This window comes from Mus caroli, chromosome 15 (assembly GCF_900094665.2).
Source record: "Mus caroli chromosome 15, CAROLI_EIJ_v1.1, whole genome shotgun sequence".
NCBI classification, from domain to species: Eukaryota; Metazoa; Chordata; class Mammalia; order Rodentia; family Muridae; genus Mus; species Mus caroli.
The window spans coordinates 31014363-31035646 of NC_034584.1; the positions used below are offsets into that span (position 1 = coordinate 31014363).

Here is a 21284-nt window from a genome sequence, read left to right on the forward strand (position 1 = left end):
AGAGAGAGAGAGAGAGAGAGAGAGAGAGAGAGAGAGAGAGAGAGAACACTTCTCTGTGTAGCCCCGGCTGCTCTGGGACTGTAGGCCAGGCTGGTCTCAAACTCACATAGATCCACCTGCCTCTGCCTTCCAAGCACTGAGTTGAAAGGCATGTTGCCACTACCACCTGGCTAAATTCTCTTTTTTACACAATATGAATGTGGGATAAAACACATTCATCCCACATTCATCAATATTATGATTTTCTAATTATTTGTCATAGGAAATCATCTTAAGGGAAAATGCTGCAGAGATAAATGCTCTCTTCCTTTCCCCCTCCCTCTCTTCTAATACAGTACTCATTTCCCAGCCTCCACCTGAAAACCTCCTGATGAAGGTGGGTTTACTGCTTCCCTTTGAAAACTAGACTCGTATAAACCCTGCCTCTGGATTCACGGGGTATTAACACATTCCCCTTAATTAGAGCTCGAGGTCTTTAGAAGGGTTTACCCCATTCCATCCCTGCCACCAAGTCCCTGCCACCAAGTCCCTGCCACCAAGTCTCAAGCCAGGTTAAACACTCAACTTCTTTCAACCCTCTCTCATCTGACATGGTTTCCTGAATTTTCACAGGCTGCGTCTCCCAGAGACCAGCTTGGTAAAGCTGCTCTCAACATATGAGACCAAGATCGCAACACAATGTTCCAAATGTGGTCTAACAGTTCAGCCTTTTCCAAAAAGCACCACGTGCCTTCTATGCTCCAGACTAATATTTTTTTCTTGATCTGAGCTATACTTCAGTTAACGCACCCTAAAAACACATTAGTTTTGTTTGTTTTTACTTCATTTAATGTATCAGGGTAAGCACAGGCGTCGGCTATCTAAACGATCTGTTTCTCTTCCCTCGCTAGTCCTACAGCAAGGCTTTCTGGGCCATGTGACCTTGGGTGGACCCTGCCATTTACCAGTGGAGTGACCCTAAACTGGAAAAAGACTGCTTCTCTTAGGATTTTTCATACAAGTTTCTAATAAAAAAAATAATTTTTAAAAGGCAAAACAACGGGCACTGGAGAGATAGCTCAGCAGTTAAGAGCACTGACTGCTCTTCCAGAGGTCTTGAGTTCAATTCCCAGCAACCACATGGTGGCATCACAACCATCTGTAATGGGATCTGATGCCTTCTTCTGGTGTGTCTGAAGACAGTGACAGTGTGCTCACATACATAAAATAAATAAATAGATCTTCTTTTTAAAAAAAAAGGCAAAAATCAGTGAGAGATGTGAGTGGTATGAGAGAATGAGAGAGTACCCTTCATACTGACACAGACCCACCAATTCAGCTGAAGAGATGGCTGCCTATACTTCAGGGATGGAAGACGAGGCTGTGAGATTAAAGGACAAATAAACTCTTAATATATCACATGCCTTACCTCACTTTGCAGCGATATTGAAGGATGCACTCTTTTTGTTTTTCAGAGAAAGAAATACTAAAGTTAAGCATAAATAAAAGGCTACAGCATGTCTAAAACCACAGGGGTAGTGAGGGGAGAGGCCAGACCAACAACAGCTCCACTGCACTCCTTCCTAGTCACTACAGAGAGAGAGCAGAACACAGGAGGTTCAGCTCATGTGACTTGGTAGGTTAAAGGACAGAGAAGGCAGGAAGACAGTGTCATACAAGTCCTGTGAAGGTAGTGTGGGCAGAAAGCTTAAATTGAGGCCACACTTGAAAGGTTGTGAACTCCACACTAAAGGAATGTGCTGTTCAGCCTGTGACTATTAAGAATCAACCCTATAAAGGCTAATAGATGGAAAACTCTGATACAAGGAGGGAAACTACACCCTAGAGGAAGCAAGAAAGTAATCTTCTTTCAACAAACCCAAATGAAGACAGGCACCCAAACATAAAAATGACATAAAAAATAACAGGAAGCAACAATCACTATTCCTTAATATCGCTTAACATCAATGGACTCAATTCCCCAATAAAAAGACATAGACTAACAGACTGAAGACTCCAGAGAACCAAATAACATTATCAAAAAAAAAATGGGAAACAGAGCTAAACAGAAACAGAATTCTCAACTGAGGAAACTCAAATGGCCGAAAAGCACCTAAAGAAATGTTCAACATCTTTAGTCGTCAGGGAAATGCAAATCAAACAACCCTAAGATTCCACCTCACACCAGTCAGTGTGGCTAATATCAAAAATTCAGGTGACAGCAGATGCTGGCGAGGATGTGGAGAAAGAGGAACACTCCTCCATTGCTGGTGGGATCGCAGGCTTGTACAACCACTCTGGAAATCAGTCTGGCGGTTCCTCAGAAAATTGAACATAGTACTACCTGAGGACCTAGCTATACCATTCCTGAGCATATACCCAAAAGATGCTCCAACATATAAAAAGGATACATGTTCCCCTATGTTCATAGCAGCCTTACTTATAACAGCCAGAAGTTGGAAAGAACCCAGATGTCCCTCAACAGAGGAATGGATACAGAAAATGTGGTACATTTACACAATGGAATACTACTCAGATATTAAAAACAATGACTTCATGAAATTCACAGGCAAATGGATGGATCTAGAAAATATCATCCTGAGTGAGGTAACTCAGTCACAAAAGAACACACATTGTATGTACTCACTGATAAGTGGATATTAGGCAAAGAGCGTGGAATATCCATGATACAACTCATGGACAAGGAAGAGGAAAAACGACCAAAGAGTGGATGCTTCAGTCCTACTTAGAAGGGGGAACAAAATAATCAGGGTGGGAGGGACTTGGGAGGAAGAGAGGAGGGGGGAAGAAAGAGACAGAATCAGGTTTGGGAGGAGATGGAGGCGCTGTACAGAGGGTCAGGAAATTGAACAGAGGTGTGTAGCAATTGGGGATGGAGAACTGGGGGTAGCAACCAGAAAGTCCCAGATGCCAGGAAAGCATAGAGCCTCCCAGGACCACAGACATTAGCTGAAATGCCCCACAAAGGGGAGAGAGAACCTGTCAAGACCATGTCCATCCACATTGAGAGATGGGGCCACCCACCTATCTCCAAAATTTTAATCCAGAATTGCTCCTGTCTAAAGGAAATACAGGGACAAAGAGCAGAACAGAGACTGAAGGAAAGGTCATCCAGAGACTGCCCAACCTGGGGATCCATCCCATATGCAGACACCAAACTCAGACACTATTGCTGATGCCAAGAAGTGCTTACTGACAGGAGTCTGATACAGCTGTCTCATGAGAGGCTCTGCAAGATCCTGACCAATACAGATGTGGATGCTTGCAGCCAACCATCAGACTGAGCACAGGGACCCCGATAGAGGAGTTAGGGGACAGACTGAAGGATCTGAAGGGGCTTTATCTGGCATCATGGGAGGGGTCCTGTGAAGGCTTATGCCCCAGCGTAGAGGAATGCTAGGGCAGTGAGGCAGGAGTGGAGGTCAGTGGAGCACCATCATAAAAGCAGGGTGGTGGGGATGGGATAGGGAGTTTGCAGAGGGGAAACCAGCAAAGTGGATAACATTTGAAATGTAAACAAATAAAATATCCAATTAAAAAAATAATTACTTATTTTTAAAAAACCAGCTGGCACCCTTGGCATATTTATTTTTTAAGAAACACAAGAAGACTGGTAAAGCTGGAACAGACCTAGGATGAAAAGGAGAGGAACAAAGATCAGGAGGTGGGAAGATGGGTTTTAATCCTTGTGTAATGGGAAAGCATGAGCTTGTCTTAAGCAGAATTGGAAGAAACATGGTTGAATTTGTTATTTTTATAAAACTGTATTGAAACCATAATGCACAATATTTCAGGTGCCTAAAATACCAGTACCTGATCCAAAAGGAGAGAGCTTGGCTTGAAGCACTTTCTCCTGGTACATGTTGGCTTCTGATTCTTATCTACGTGCTCAGAAACCAAGCATCACTAATGATCTAGAACTCTGCCAGGCCCTCCCTTGCTTTGAGAATCCACCATCCCTTCTTCTTCCCGCCTTCAAATTCTCTTTGTAAATCTGTGACAGTTCTTTCCTATTGTAGTATGAAGAACTGGCAATTGACAGGTTGACTACATGGTACAAAAGATGTAAACAGAGCCAAAGAAATGAAGATTTGGGGGTGGAAGGCTGAAGGAATTAGAAAGAAGGATGCACTAATACACACGCACTCACCAGCACACACTAGCGGGTGGAATTTTGATATAGAACTTGCCTAGCATACAGAGGTACACAGTAAGTTCAGGGCCTGCCTGGGACAAGGAGACCACCCCTTAAAAATAAAGAAGGCATGGGAGGGGTAGAGCAGAGATACCATGCTGTCACTTGACCTAAGGCTTGAAAGAGAACACACAAACTGCAGATGTTGATTTTGACTGTATGGCAGAACTGGGGCTGAATTTTTCCATAAATTTTATAAATTATCTTCTTAAGGCAGTCTGAAACTATGTAGCTGAGGATGGCCTCAAATTTACGACAATCTTCCTGCCTCACCCTTCCAAGAGGCTGGAATTACAGGCATGAGCCGTCATGCTTGGCTTTAGATTTCTGTTACTTTTATGCTGACTTCTACGGCTTAATACAGACTTTCTGGATACAGTATGGAATTCTTTTTCTTCCTGAAGCAAAGAAGCACCAAGATATAAATGCTGAGAAAATAAAAATTAAGGTTTAAAGTTTGTTGTTGTTGTTTGGCTGGGAGTTGGGGACCTGTGAGATACTGGGACTTGAACCTGGGACCGTGAGCACTCTAGGCAAGCAGTGCACCGCTGAGCTCTGCCCTTATGCTTTGCCATGCCTTCTTTCCTCTTAAGGTGCAGTCTCCTGCTTCCCAGAGGCCCTGAACTTACTATGTACTGTGTATACTAGGCAAGCGCTAAATCAAACTTTCTTAAGTTTTACAAAGTGTGCTTCTTTGGGAAGAATGGAGATTTGAAGAGCCTGAGGTCATGGAAAGATGAAACAATCTGGAAAAGCAAAATTCTGGCAATTTTGTGTTGCTACTGGAGGTTATATAACAGGAGCCGATGGTGGGAGTTGGAAAGAGAGCCAAGGAGAATAGCCTTGACGATCCCATGGGAATGTCCAGGGCTGCCTGGTCTGTTTCTGGAAAGGAAAAGATGTCTGAGCAGCTCGGTCTGACTTTCCTGTTGCTTCCACTGTCCCTAGTTGTATCAAATCAAGAAAAGAGCACAAAATTACTTTGAGAGAAGAAGAACTCACAACACAAACACTCTCACATGGGTAGGTCATTGGTACAGATCTCCAAAGAACATGACGTTCAGTCCCTCTCCCTTAAAAGACAAGATGAGCAGTTAGGCCTTAGTGCTGGCAACAGTTTATGGTCCACTGTTCACAATTATTTGTGTCTTCTCTATGTTCCAATTTTTTTCCTAGTTAAAAATTGTTTGCTTGCTTGGTCCTTTTGAGACAGGGTCTCATTCAGCTAAGGATGGGTTTGAACTTGTGATGCTCCTGATCCCACTACTCAGATGCTGGCGTTACAGGCACGTACCACCACCACCACTACCATGCCTGGTTACTGTGGTGCTGGAGATCCCATCCAGGGGTTTGCATGGGCTGGGTGAGCACTCTATCACTGAGCTGTGTGCCCAGCCCTTCCCTTGTTAAAATGTTAATAAAAGAAGTTTTTGTGCTTTTTTTCCCCCCTGGTTTAATAAGGAATGGTTTATTTTTGAGAAAAATATCCCAAACATCAGGCTGTTCACAAAAATAACCCATGGTATAACTTTAGGAAACAAATATTAAGACTATTACATGCCGGACAGTGGTGGTGCATGCCTTTAATCCCAGCACTTGGGAGGCAGAGGCAGGTAGATTTCTGAGTTCGAGGCCAGCCTGGTCTACAGAGTGAGATCTAGGATAACCAGGGCTATACAGAGAAACCCTGTCTCGAAAAACAAAAAAACAAAAAACAGCAAAAAAAAAAAAAAAAGACTATTACACTATTTTCCTGTAAGGTGCATTTGACATGCCAACTCCCATTCACAAAAATACATTGTTACATTAGTGTTGTAGCAGTCCCAGTCATGTGAGGGAAAACACACACCTCTGCTGCAAAGCTGCTCTCAGGGTTACAAATAAACGAGATGCCTCTGCGGTTAGGGAAGCAACTACTGAAGTCGTGAATGGGGAACTGTACCCCCGCATAATCGTGAATGGGGAACTGTACCCCCGCATAATCGTGAATGGGGAACTGTACCCCCGCATAATCAAAATTAAAGCAAACCTTACAGGGTATGACTTAACAAAAGTACTAAGGAGCATCAAAGAAAGAGAAAATGTAACTAGGCGCAGGGCAATCATGAAGTAATGAACACAGGAAGGGTAAGGCAGGACAACAGTGAGAACGTGCAGAAGATTCCAGGGGAGGTGATCTGGGCTTACTTTCATCTCTCACAAGCCTAGGTAAATGAATAATGGGATAAGATTACTAAGCTCCACTATGTGCTTAAGAGTCGTCCTCCCCGGAGCTAGAGAAAGTACCCAAAGAGCTAAAGGGATCTGCAACCCTACAGGTGGAACAACATGATGAACTAACCAGTACCCCGGAGCTCTTGACTCTAGCTGCATATGTATCAAAAGAGAAAACTGGAAAGAGAGGCCCATTGGACATGCAAACTTTATATGCCCCAGTACAGGGGAACGCCAGGGCCAAAAAGTGGGAGTGGGTGGGTAGGGGAGTGGGGGGAGGCGTGTACTGGGGACTTTTTGGATAGCATTGGAAATGTAAATGAGGAAAATACCTAATAAAAATAAAATTTAAAAAAAAAGTCCTCCCCATCGGCGCTGTCTCTGTCATCTCCTTCCTCGGGTTCTTTTTCATCATCCTTCAACTCCAGCTGGTCATCCTCCCTCCCCCTGCCCCCAATCTTCATTATCGTCATCATCCAGCAGGTCACCCTCTTCAGCAGAGTCACCTGCACCTGCCTCCGACTCCATCTTCACATCAGTCCCGTCTTTCTTTACAGAGGCGCTGCTCTGCTATTCTTCAGACTTCACTCTTCATCACTACCTGGGACGAGAAGGACAAGCCTGCTTGCTTGCTTTGTTCTTTTTCAATTTTTTCCAGAAGAGAATCCACTTTTTGTTTTATCTGAGTCAGCTCCTTTTTAATGGCCTGAAGGTCATCACCTTTCGACTTTCCAGACTTGAAAGAAGATCCCCATTGTCCACTCTTCGAGTTGAATCTATTTTTGCCCCTTCATGAGGTGTTCCCCGATACACGCTGCCGTTTGGAAGGCACCACAGCTCGAGTGAGGGGTGGAGGAGGAGGAGGAGGAGGAGGAGAAACACGTGTTGGGTAACTGTACATCTTGTCATAATAATCCCGTTAAATGAAAGTCATGGTCCAAGTCAAATGAGGAACCGTACATTTCTGCTGCAGATCGTTTCACACCTGCTTTTCCTCGGTTCACTTTTGGCTCTGCAGCCAAGTTAATATCTAAAACCTGGCCAGCGATCGATCATTCGGCCATCCTCTCCAGCTACAGCAGCTCAGGCATCTCTTTCATTAACATACTGGACAAAAGCAAAGCCTTTATGTACAGAGCAACCCACAGTTTTGCCATACTTTGAAAAAATGGCCTCCACATCAGACTTCTTGGCCACCAGAGTACGGCGATTCCCAATGAATACACGGGAATTTATGGATCGAGGATCTGTCTCGTTGGTAACACTGCTGGCCATCTCCTTTGATGATGAGGTTTCTCACAAAGCTGAAAACAAGAGGAAGGAGAGAGAGAGAAGAGACTGCCTCTCCTACTGCAAGTCTATGTCGAGACGCCGGAGCTACAACAGCAAGGAACCCCCACGACCGTTCATTCTCCGTCTCCTCACAAAATGTTTTTGTGCTTTTATGAACTTTACTGAGAAACTTCCTTAGCTAACTTCCTTTGAACAGCCATTCCCTGACAGCTTTACTTCATAAAACATTTCAGGAACTCTCACCGTATGCTTCTCAAATCTCTTAGTACCTACTCAGTAAATCACGGCTAGGGAACGGAAACTCTATTAATGGACATCCAGCTCTGTGTCCCGAGTCTTATCTACTACTAATACAAACTCTAGTTGCCTTAAATACAGATTCTACTTTAATATCTTCCCAAGAGAACAACAATAATAGCCTAGAGTTAAGAAAAAACAAAACAAGCTTCCTGAGATTTATCAGCATGCTGAAGTCTAGTATGCTGCCAAATGCAGCCAGCCAGGGCTTTGTACACACACCTTTTGCTATTCAGAGAAGCACCAGCTTTTTTCAGGAAAAATATATCTAGGTAGGATTCAAACCCAAATATGTAACTATAAAGAGAGACAAATGGAGCACATTTTCTTAATTGACCTTTAGTGGGTTTTTTTTTCTTCTTATCTTCCTTCCTTCCCCCCGCCCCCTTTGGCCAGGGTCTCATTCTATAGCCCAGGCTGGCATTTAATTATGTCAATTCTCCTGCCTCAGGCTTCAAAGTGCTGGGATTAGAGTTGTTCGACGTGTGATTAACCACACATTCACAGTGTACTTTAATTGATCTTCATTTTTATCATTTTGATTTTGAGATCAGATCTCACTCTGGCTGGCCAGGGACTTTCCTTGTAGGCCAGGCTGGCTTCACACTCATAGAGATCTACCTGTCTCTGCCTCCTGAATGCTATCATTAAAGGCATGTGCCACCTCACCCAGCCTTTTAGTTGGTCTAAGAAAATATTATATTTAATAAATATGTCCAATAAATAGTCCAGTGGCTAAACCATTTTGTTTCAGGGCTGGTGAGGTGGGTTCATGGTTAAAGAGGCTGCTGCTCATGCCTGACAACTTGAGTTCCACCAGGCTCCACATAAGGCGAAAGAGAGAACTTCCCAGCATTGTCCTCTGATGTCCCCACATGTGCACTGTGGTGTGAGCACCCACACTCCTGCATGGTGGCATGTACACATGCACTCACACACGTACATGCACATATGCACACATACTAATAGTGCTTAAATACTTTAATAACATATCCAATAGAACATCATCATGTACTCACAGGAAGACTTAAGAACTCATTAAAGTAATCCACAAGGAAGTTGTCTGTTGCCAAATAATTTTCCTGTGAAAACACAAAAACATATTATGGCCATGTTTTGAAGCACATCTGTATTACTATGACTTAGATCTTTGAGGCCTTTTAAGTCAGTTACACACTGAAGTCTCGCTCTAAAGCTAACACAGTCCCTGGGAGGGACAGGAAAATGGACTACAACATGAGCTGAGCACTCAGGAGGCATAGGATTGAGAGTTCAAGGCCAGTCCCAGCTATGGAGGGAGTTCAAAGTAAACTGGACGACCTGAGACCTTGCCTCAACCACACTGCCACCCTCACCAGAAAGGAAACTAGACTGGAATATTCTCTCAGAAGGCCTTGCCACTGCAGCTAGGCAGCAAGTGGGACAATGAAGCAAGGAGCACAGCATGGATGCAGAGTATGAATAAATACAAACTAATGTTCCACACACATTTCCAAGACTTCAGGATATGCACGTCAGAGAAAAGAAGCAGAGGGTAATCAGGGTGGAAACCTGAGGGCCTGGATGCAATCCCCATAACGAGACTTCCCGGAGCTGTCCTCCAACTTCCACGGGGTGTACGCGGTGTGTACACGCGCGCACACACACACACACACACACACAAATAATAATAATAATTTAAAGTAAAAAAGAAAGACTTGTTCGAGGCCAGCCTGGTCTACAAAGTGAGTGCCAGGACAGCCAGGGCTACACAGAGAAACCCTGTCTCGAAAAAACCAAAAAAAAAAAAAAAAAAAAAGACTTGTTAAGATAGTAACAAGTATTATGAGTTAAGATGAAATTAAACATGTGAAATTCTTCACTGCTCAATTTAAATGACAAGCGAAACATACTATTCAATTTCTTTTTTTTTAGACTCTATTATTTATTTTTATGTATGTAAGTACACTGTCACTCTCTTCAAACACACCAGAAGAGGGCATCAGATCTCATTACAGATGATTGCGAGCCACCATGTGGCTACTGGGACTTGAACTCCGGACCTCTGGAAGAGCAGTCAGTGCTCCTAACAGCTGAGCCATCTCTCCAGCCCAATTTCTTGTCTGTAAGCCTGGGATTCCGTTTTCAGGATCAGGATCCTGCTTGATTTCGAACACAGACTCTTTTGCCGATGCATATATTCTGAGCACAGATTACATACATTTTTTTCTGTAACTATTTCATCCACTAACAGAGCCACTTTTAAAGTTGGCAAAATCAAACCACCACTGCCAAGAACAAAACTGCTCTCACAATCATCAAACACCTCACTCTATTAGTCAGTGTTTCCATTGTGTCAAGAGCACATCAGGGCACACTCAGCTCAACAGTACATGTGGTTATTTTATTATTCATAATTATATTTCAATTTTGCAAATTTAACACGAAGGTTGAAACATGACACAATGCTATTATTTCCATATGGCTGATAATTTTCTTTTTATTACTAGCCAATTTTTAAAAATTAGTGAAGTAGTGACTGGAGAGATAGCTCAGTTGGTAAAGGGCTTGCTGGGCAAGCATTCCTCAGATTTGACTTCATTCCCCAGCACTCACACAGGAAGCTGGGTGTGGTGGTGTGCACTTGTAAGACCAAGTCTGGGGACAGAGATGGGAGTGTCCCTGGGGCTCGCCAGCCAGCCCACTGAGCCTAATCAGCAAAGAGACCTGCCCAAGGAGGAGGAGAGGAGGAGGGGAAGAGAGGAGGAGGAGGAAGAGGAAGAGGAAGAGGAGGAAGAGGAGAAGGAAGAGGAGGAGGAGGAAGAGGAAGAGGAGAAGGAAGAGGGGGGAGGAAGAGGAAGAGGAGAAGGAAGAGAGGAAGAGGAGGAGGAGGAAGAGGAAGAGGAGGGAGAAGGGAGGAGAAGAAGGATTTGTGGATTTGTTTTGGTAACTTTAGGTAACTGCAGAGTCTGAAGAAAACTATAAATAGCTCTAGCTTCAAGATTCAAGATGCATTATCAAGGAACTTATTAGAAATCTCAACTAATCAACACAGGGTTTAGCCTGCTAAGACTCTGTATTGGTTGGTTTTGTGTGTCAACTTGACACAAGCTGGAGCTATCACAGAGAAAGGAGCCTCCCTTGAAGAAATGCCTCCATGAGATCCAGCTGTAAGGCATTTTCTCAATTAGTGACCAAGAGGGGAGGGCCCATTGTGGGTGGTGCCATCCCTGGGCTGGTAGTCTTGGGTTCTATAAGGTGAGCCAGGGGAAGCAAGCCAGTAAAGAACATCCCTCCATGGCCTCTGTATCAGCTCCTGCTTCCTGACCTGCTTGAGTTCCAGTCCTGACTTCCTTTGGTGATGACTAGCAACTTGGAAGTGTAAGCTGAATAAACCCTTTCCTCCCCAACTTACTTCTTGGTCTTGATGTTTGTGCAGGAATAGAAACCCTGACTATGACAGACCCCAAGTGATTAAAACAGACAAGCCATGGGGTCACACGTGCACCACCTCCAGAGTGACACCCTAGCCCTGCTGCTTCCTGGCTTGCTCCCCATGGCTTGCTCAGCCTGCTCTCTTATAGCACCCACCAGCAGCAGCACGACCACCAGCCCAGGGATGACCCACAAACAGTTAGCTGGGCCCTCCCTCATTAATCATCAGTGGGGCCATGTCCTGCAGGCTAGCTTACAGGCCAGTATGATGCTGGTATCTTCTCAATTGAGGTTCCTTCTCCTGAGATAACTCTAGCTATGTCAAGCTGACAAAATGCTAGCCAGAAAAACAACAATTCCGATTATCACGCTTCTGACCTTATTCAGTAAAGTACCGAGTTAACTCTTAGTAAACACACCCTAACTCAGTCAGTAATCACTCAGTGTCACTCAGGGAGAAGGCCTTTGTGTTACAATCAGAGCAGCCAAACCTGGGTGGAGTTGGTAAATCCAAAATGAAATGATACTTTAAAACAACTATGTCTTTCAGATTAAATCTATTTTATTAAATTCTGTAAGTAATCTTTAAAGTAACAAAATTTTATAATACTAAGCCACAGGATCATGAATCCATGAATGGGAAAGTGTATTATATTAATTTTACAAATTAATAAAACTATATTACATAAATAAATATAATAACAGCTGTAGGGTATAAAATTTCTTACTTTTTAAAAATATGCATTTCATTTGTATGGTTAGCCGATTTAAACTTAGCTTTATGCAGTGAGTAGACCCTGGTGAACCAGCAGCTCTTAGATAATACTCAGACTCACAAATTCACTCCAGCTCAGTGGTTCTCAGCCTTCCTAATGCTACAGCCCTTCAGTGCAGTTTCTCAGAGTGTGCTGACCCCACTGATGATGCAACCCTTCAATGTAGTTTCTCAGGGTGTGCTGGCCCCCACCTTAAAATTATTTTTGTTGCTATTTCATAACTGAGGTGACCCTCAACCTTTTTGTTGCTATTTCATAACTGAATTTTGCTACTGTTAACAAGCTGTAATATGAATATCTTTTTCCCAATGGTCTTAAGGGGCCCCTATAAATGGGTTATTCAACCCCCAAAGGGGTCTTGGGCCACAGGTTGAGAACCACTGCCCTAAGTGCTTCCAGTTCGGAGTCTGTCACAGTGTGTGATAAAACACCTGCTTTGTTTTTGTTTTCATATTCCATTTCGGACATGAACTTTTCCTGAAATACACGATGGGTGAGTTGGTATCTTCCAAATACCCAGCAATCTGTTGATGATTAAAGGAAAGAAACCAAAGATCATCCAGTGCGGTCTCAGCTCTCGTTGGTAAGCTCTCCAGTTATAAACATGTCTACAAGTTGACATAACATTTCTTCTAAGTGTCTCCTCTTGGATGCTGAGCAGCTCTTGTTGGGGACTGAGTATCCGGGGGACACTGGTGTCCCACCTTTACTCCATGGTGAAGGGGTACTGTGGCACAGAGACAGTCATAGAAATTTAAAAGAATTATTTAAATGCATCAAATGAGCATTTCTTTCAGGAAGCTGTATCTTGCTTGCATTGCTATTGAGTACTGTTGATTTGGAGCAGCCATGACATGTGCAGTGAGTGTAGCCTGCTCTGGCTGCTCTAGTCTTTCAGCATGAGATGAGTTCACTTCCCACTACATTAACCAGGTCATATCAACAGGCAGCCCTGTAAACCAGAGAAGCTAGGCAAGTGCTGTGTGTGTGTGTGTATGTGTGTGTGTGTGTGCGCGCGCACATGCATGTTTTCCTGGGATTGAACACAGAATCTTGTGCTGGGAGCAAGAATTCTTCCACGAAGTTGTATCTCTGGCCCTAAACCAATGAAGACCCAAAAGCTATTTACTTCCAGAGCCCTTGAATTATGTAAGGAAAAAAAGAAAAAAACCTAGTCTTTAATCTTGTTTAGTAGCTTCTGCTTTTCTCATTAAATTTCCACAATCCAATTATTTGGAAATTTTTAAATTAATTAAATTTCCTAATTCAGGTCGTTAGCTTCCAAATCTGTTGATCGTTAAAGGAACAACAACAACACTTGAGTTCTGTTTCACCATTTCGTCATCCACAGATGCATCCACTGGTGCAACCTCAGCGAGGGCAGCGTTGGGAAGCCATCAATCAATCGGGTTGCTTTCTCTCTCTCTTTTTTCTTTTTAAGGTTTATTTATTATTATATCTAAGTACACTGTAGCTGTCTTCAGATGCACCAGATCTCATTATGGATGGTTGTGAGCCACCATGTGGTTGCTGGGATTTGAACTCAGGACCTTTGGAAGAGCAGTCGGTGCTCTTAACCACTGAGCCATCTCTCAGCCCCCGGGTTGCTTTCTCGAAGCAGCACTCAACACAACTCTTTCTGGTTTTGCGTAGTGTGTAGGTCAGAGGACGACTTTCACCCTCAGGCGTTAGTTCTAGAGTGGGTTCTGAAAAGGTCAGCTCAGGAACTTTGGGAAGGTCATGAAACCCTTGCCCCTCCCGAGGGGAGAGGCTAATTAACATGCCTCAGACCACAGGGCAGAGCCAACCTGCGGGTGGGAACACATTCCACAGGACGAACTGTTGCTCACCTTCGAACAAGGTAAGCCCCTGTCACCTCTTTCCCTAAAGACCAATCAGTTTAAAGGGTGCACTGTTCTGTCCATCATATTGCGCCTAGTTGTTGATGCTCTGCTCTGCCGCTAGAAACCATATAAAAACTCGCTGAACTGGTGCTGGGGCACCGCCTCTCCTTCGGCTCTGGGATGACCCCAGTGCACTGGAACAATAAGTTCCTCTTGCTTTTTGCGTCGATCTGGCTCCATGTGGTTCACTCAGGGGATCCCTGGTAAGCTAAGGCTCCCCAGAGTCTTACAGTTCTAGGGATCAAATGCACGTTGTCAAGTCTTAGAGGCAAGCCCCTGCTGAGCCATCTCACTGGTCCTCAGTACAATTCCTTCCTCCCCACTATTATTTAACTGTAATCTCACTTCTCAGCCAGTAGATTTTAATCTATTAAACCCTGACACCCAACACTCTCTCCCTGTATTAAAAGAGATTGTGGTTCTCACTTTCTCCCCTTGTCCACATGGGGGATGTGGTAGTGTCTCTAAATCTTTTTTTTTTTTTAAGGGACAACATTGAATTGGGACTGGCTTTACATTATCATCATGGCAGGATACATAGCAGCATTCAGGCAGGCATGTTGCTAGAGACAGAGCTGAGATTTCTACATCTTGTTCAGAATCCAGCCAGAAGACATCTAGGAGGAGGGTCTCCAAGCACATGCCTACAATGACACACTTCCTCCAACAAGGCCACACCTACTCCAATAAGGCTGTACCTCCTAAAAGTGACACTCCCTGTGACAAGCTTATTCACACTACCACATTTCACTCCCTGGTCACAATAGGATTGGCCAAACACATGAGACTATGGGAGCCATACCTATCCATAGCATAATGCAAAATATTGTTTCTAAATTTTAACTGCACAATTAACACACATGTAACTGCTCATTCGGTTTCCCTGGAAAAGTTAGCGTCTGATTGCTTTTTATTGTTGTGATAAAATGCTGATCAAAACCAGCTTCGGAAGGACAGGCTTTATTTCAGCTTACAGCTCTCAGGCCCGTCATGAAGGGCAGTCAGGGCAGGGACTCAAGCCAGGAGCCTAGGAGGCAGGAGCTGAAGCATAGGCTGGAGATGAATACTGCTGACTGGCTTGCTTCTCCTGGCCTGCTCAGTTTGCCTTGTCCTACACTCCAGAACCACCTGCACCCAGGGGCCCCACCCACACTGGGCTAGGCCCCTCCACAGCAGTTATTGATGAAGAAACTACCTCACAGCCATGCCTACAGGCTAATCTGATGTGGACACTTCTCAACCAAGGCTCCCTCTTCCCAGATGACTTCAGCTTGTGTCAAATTGGCAAAACTAAGAAAAAACTAAGCAGCACAGTCTCTCTCCAGCCACAAGGGGCGCTACCTTCAGAACTTGTGACTGATAGCATGTGTCTGCAGCACACACTACAGCCATTGGCTACCTTGTTTATGGAACATCTAACAATTTCTGCAGTTTCAAAAAGCATTAGAAAATTAGAAAATCGGCCTCCAAAGGTTTTCTGGGATCTGCCTCAGTTTCCCCTAGTGCTCTGGCTCCTAACTGTACAGGCTCCAGGGAAGGAGGAATGGAGATAGGACCCGAAATTCCTGCATCTAACCAGTTGCTCTGCTCCACTCCCCCCCCCCACCCCCGCATCCCCCCACCCGACCTCCATGGCTTGCACGTGAGGATCCCCGTTACCAAGCTGAGCATGTTCGGAGTTGCTCAGCCACCATTTTTCCATTGTAAAATAAACACAGTGATTAGTCAGGAAATCACATAGTCGTCTTCCCGGGGACAGAGTTATTGGGTTTTGATACATTGCTTTTAGATAAAGATGATATTTTTATACTTAAAAAAATCTCCTTGTTTACTATAATGACATTCAAGCTATAAAGATAACAGAATGAATCTGAGAAAGCTAAGTCTTGGTTGAGAACAAACACCAATTTTCACAATTAAATGCTGTAAATAGTGTTTGGAGCTAAAGTCCCTTTTTACATGTACATTTTTTAGGACTTCCTACATATAATGCCTTTTTACATCATTTCTAATTTCCCTCTACCTACTGAGTCCATTTGTGTTGTTCATGTATATGTGCTTAGGGTTGGCCATGTGGGACTGGATAACCTACCAGGGCCTTATCCCTGGAGGAGGCTGACCTCTCTTCCCTGCCCCTCAGCAGTCACTGATTGCTCATAGCTCTTCATCTAGGCACCTTGTGACATCCTCCCCCGCACTCCCCTGCCTCCCCGTTCGTGTTGGCATGTCAGCGGGTTGTCACTATGCAGGTCTCGGTTAGGCCACCATATTGTTGAGACTGGGTTTTCCTATTACAGACAAACTACTTTTAAGGTACACAAGAAGAAAGTAATCAGGATTTAAAACTTGGGTACTCAAATCTTTAATGTACTGTTTTATTGGTAAAAAAAATAACAGGAGTAAGTGGACTCGTATATATTGCATGTAATAAATTCCAGTGTGTCATAAGATGATCTGAACAAACACATAGAGATGCTAAACCAGGCATGGGACACACACCTGTACTGTAACCAACCAAACACATAGAGATGCTGAGCCAGGCACGGGGCAGACACCTTTACTGTGACCTCGGCACGTGGCGGCAAAAGCTAGAGGAAGGCGCTCAAGGGCACCCTCACTGACAGCTCAAAAACTAAATCAATAAATGAAAATGGCCCACTGAACCAAACTCATCACCCAGGTGACACGCTCTATACACTGTGTTTGGGGACATAAAGGTATGCTGAGACATGTCTGGCCTTTTACGTCTTTGAAGAAAGTTCAAATTTTATACATAAAACGTTTAAATAGCTGGACATAATGACTCATGCTTGTAACTCAGCATGCGAGAGGCAGAGGCAGGAGGATCAGCCTACTTCATACCACGCCAAGGAAAGCATAGTCTACATAGAGTTCCAAGCTAGCCAGGTCCACATACAAGCAAGACCCTGCCCCCAAAATAAGCCTCTCTCCTAAAAGCAGAAATTTACATAAACACAACGTCCCTGGCAGACAAGTGGTTGATTCCAAATGAGTTACTCTATGCTTTGAAAACGAAGACACTGTGTGAAGGTTAAGATCCTTTGTGACATCCGTAATAATAATGTAGTTTTAGATTACTAGTTGAGAAAATATGAAGAAAATGATTATAAACACAGGAACACTGAGACCACTGCTTCTTAAATGAAATACAAAGTTTTTTGCCTGTGTAACCCCGAGCAGCATCCAGGCTGCCATCGGGGTTCCCTTCAATCATGATTCTCTTATCCTAGGACGCTTCCTCAGGATCCAAGATGGTTGCTTCCGCTCCAGCACCCCATCATTGTCCCAGCAAGAGGAAGAAAACTGGGTACTCTTCCCTTCTAGATGTATATGAACTTTAGAATCTCAGTACCCAGCTTCCAAGAACAAGCCTGTGATGAAGGGTCAGCTACCCGACCACTGGAAACATCAGCTTCCCAGAAGGGCCCAGCCTTCCTACTCACACCTCTCACCAGGACCTGGCCACATGACAGCACTTACCTGCAGGAGAGGCAGAAAAGCTGGGCTTTACTCTGGATAGTAGAGTAGCTAGGATCTTTTTCTAAGAATGTGTCGTTTATTGATAAGAACACCAACACACATTGGAGAACCAAAGCCAAGCATATGTTTGAGGAAGGTTAATCATTTAAGTAGTCAGCCACTTGGTTGAGCATGGAATCTGAGGATCTGGTCATAAACTGGTCTCCATGGGAAGCTGCCCAAGTGCCAAGGCAGTCTGCATGACGTTGGGTTTGGGAAGGGTTTTGTGGAGATGACCTGGGCCAGAAGGAATGTGCCAGCTTGTGACATGGGTGAGGAAGGGTGACCCAACAACACTGACAGCAAAGGAGGCAGAAGGCAAAGGGCTGCTTGGCCAGAGCAGAGCGTGGGGAAGTGTTTGCAAGTTCACAGCAGGGTGAATGAATATGTATTCTAGAGAACAAGGTTGGGCGTGCAGATTAAGGAAGACTGAGCCTTTGAAGGGCTCCATGGGTCACGAGATAAGTGGCCATAGAAGTATCTTAGTATCGTAGTATCATAGTAAGTATCTTACTTCTATAAACTTTGGCCTCCTCGGCTATGAAATGTGAGAAATAGCCACTACCTCAGAGGGCTATCCTGGGGTAAAACATCAGTCTGTGGCCAGCATTCGGCAATACTAGCTATTCATCAAGTTTCTTACAGTGGAGTAAGACGGTCGTTTTAGAAAGAGCTAACAGCAATCCGACAGCCATGGGAGACTCCAGGACAGCCGCTGCACACAAGTTTGCATCTGATGCTTTAGATAGAGAAGACCTTCAACTGAGAGAAGGAATATCGAATAGGTATCAGTTAAGACTATAGCCAAACTCTGTGCCTGGCGATGAAGCCAGAAATAGAACCGCAAGTCCAAGGTCCATGATATGGAGACAGACATGGCTAGGGAGGGAGGGAGGGAGGCAGGCAGGCAGCATGGACAACTGAACAGGAGTGTGCCACTCACCAAAACACAAGAAAGCAGTGGAAAGGCAGAATCGGGGGCTGGAGAGCACAGGTGAGGGTTCTGAAGAGGTGACACAGGGACACCTGATAGCTCACCAGATATGTAGAAGCATCGAATGTGTTGTCTGGACACAGGCGTGGTACAGGAATCTGCAATCCACCCAGCACTGAAGCAGCTAGATACAAAGTCTGAAGTGATGCAGGGTTGCATACATAGCGAGTTGCGGGCCCCACAGGTTACGTCCTAGCAACACCGTGAGCAGATATGGGGATGGCATATGGACTTGGGATTCTCAAGAGATGGGGAAGGGTAAAGCTACAGGGGCGAAGGAAGAGCTCGCCCACAAACTTCTGGAGAGCAGAGTCCCAAAGATCAATACCTCACGGGAGTGGGGAGAGAAGGTGGGAAGGGAAAAGAAGACTGGGATCAAGGCCTGGAACCCAGCAGGTGCCCAGGGAAGCGGGACAATCACTCAAATGCTAAGTACTCGTAAGATGCCCAGGCTGGACTGCACAGGAGAGGAGGAGCTGGCTCAGATGCCCTGCTGCGGGAAGCACTGAAGCTTAGTGATGGAATAACTTAATTTCCCGTTAAACGGGGTTCTGCCAATGTATGGACGCATTTCTGATGTGCTGTGTGCACCTGTATGCTAGTGTACATAGAAGTTTCTCTTTTCTCCCCCACCCCTCCTCCTCCTGCCCCCTCCTCCTACTCCTAGTATCTGCTGACTTAGCCTCTCTCCTATGTTAGACCCAGCTAGACTGCTAACGTTTTGAGACTTAGACCCAGTATTTAGGACAATACTTTGAATACACTGTCACTCATGTTTGTTGAATGAAAAGCCAAAAGTAAGTAGGATAATCCGTCAACAAAAGAAGTAGGTGCTAGAGAATTCACATTAGTAAATACTGGACGTGGTTTGAGCTCCAGCCTCAACAGTGGTAGGAATAAGGGTTGCCTCTGTGTCTGTCTGTCTGTCTGTGCCCTGGGGCAAGCTCCTCACGTAAGCAATAGGCTTTCTAGAAGAGTCTCTAAAGACAGCACTCTCCCAGATGATAAATAGATCTGGCAAATATTTAGTATGCTCGATTTCTCCAAAATTCTGACCTGAGAACAATGTATAGAAAACAATCTAAACACTTACAAATAGATGACTGGTTTCTGTTGCTGTTTTTTGTGTTTGTCTGGTTTGGTTGTTTGGTTGATTAGTTTTGGGTTTTCTGGTTTTGTTATTTTATTATTTATTGATTGACTGGGTGTTGTCGTTGTTGTTGAGACACGGTTTTTCTATATAGCCCTGGTGGTCCTGGAACTTGCTCTGTAGACCAGGCTGGCCTCAAACTCAGAGAAATCCTCCTGCCTCTGCTGGAGTTTAAAGACCTGAGTGCTACCATGGGGGTGGAGGTGGGGGAGGGCTGGTATTTTTTTTTAAAGACAGGATCTCACATAGCCTTGAATTTGCTATGTCACAAAGGATGACCCCAACTCCCAACCCTTCTTTCCCATCTCTAATGCTGGGGTGAGCAACTTTACTGCTCAACCCCCTACTAATGTTTACTGCAACCAGGAGCTCCCCCCCCCCCCCCCCCCCCCCCCCGCACATCACAACAAAGCCATGGAGACAGCCAGCCGGCCTGCCCCATAGGGACAGCAAGTGTACGAGAAACTACATAAGGTCTTTTACAGAAGATAACTTTAGCCCGAAGAGAATGTAAGAGGAAAAAGATCCGTTCTCGCCACTGTGTTAGCTGGCACATAGCTTCTTCTAGAATCTAACCTTTTCTATTAAAACAAAAACCAAGGGGAAACACTGAGTAGCCCCTCTAAATTGTACTCACAAACTCGTCTTCTGTAACTTCTGGCGGCTCTGGAAGGAGACAAAACGTTACCTTTTCGCACTCAGATCTTCCTTTTAGACTAACTGAAGTCATCTGAGACAGCCCCTGGCACTACTGTATCTACATCTATCCCGGGGGAGCTCAGTAAAATGTTCATTATCCGCACATGGATTACATTTTAAGGTAGGATTCCAGGTGAAGGTGGGGAGGAAAGACCTTTGGACTTTGGCTTGGGACCCACTGTCACCGCAGAGCTAACCTAAGGCCCCCATTTGCAAAAGGAGAGCTTAGCGAGGTTAGTGCACAAGGTAATAGCGACTGCCCTGGGGGGTCGTATAAAAGGCAGGGAGCGCCGGGCTGGGGACGGGAGCTGGGGCTGGAGGCTTGGGGCTGGGGTCGAGCGTGGTCCGGGTGCCCGAGCACTGCGGCAGGGCGCTGGGGCCCACCTACCCGCCGAGAGCCGCTTCTCCGGCATCCTGTCGGGGGGGACCCAGCTGCCCAGCCCCGCTGTCTAGGGAGCGACTGCCGCCCCGCGGCACGCGGCCTGGGGCTGCCCGCTGTTGCCATAGAGCTGGACAAAGCAGAGGCGCCTGGCCCAGGGGTGGCGGCTGGGGAGCGGCCGTTACTGTGGAGATCGCACGGCTCCTGGTGGGGAAGGGCTGTTGCGGGGGCGGGGGGAGCCGATCCTTCCACAACGAAGGACCGCAGAGCCAGGCCTCATTTTCTTTAGGTCAGATGCCTGTAGCAAAAGGTTTTTCATGAACGCTGACCACTAGGAATTATCCGAACTGGGGACCACAGATTACAGTTACCCTAAAATGCGTGTTCAGGAAAGGAGTTAGGAAAACAGAGCCCTGCGAGATGGCACAC

General features: G+C 45.1%; 1 protein-coding gene and 1 pseudogene across 4 annotated transcripts in view; both read right to left on the minus strand.

Annotated features, from left to right (window-relative positions):
• The window catches only part of Rgs22 (regulator of G protein signaling 22), a 122420-nt gene extending 101450 nt beyond the window's left edge, over window positions 1–20970 (minus strand). For all 4 annotated transcript variants that reach the window (XM_021183706.2, XM_021183707.1, XM_021183708.1 and 1 more), the window contains exons 1-3: window positions 20865–20970; window positions 20415–20443; window positions 9019–9081 (exon numbers count right to left, since the gene is read on the minus strand). In XM_021183706.2, the coding sequence (XP_021039365.1) occupies window positions 9019–9081; window positions 20415–20443; window positions 20865–20889 (117 nt within the window). In that variant the 5' untranslated portion in view covers window positions 20890–20970. The remainder of the gene's footprint in view (window positions 1–9018; window positions 9082–20414; window positions 20444–20864) is intronic.
• LOC110310709 lies at window positions 6769–9072 on the minus strand (annotated as a pseudogene).
• Window positions 20971–21284: the final 314 nt, after the last annotated feature.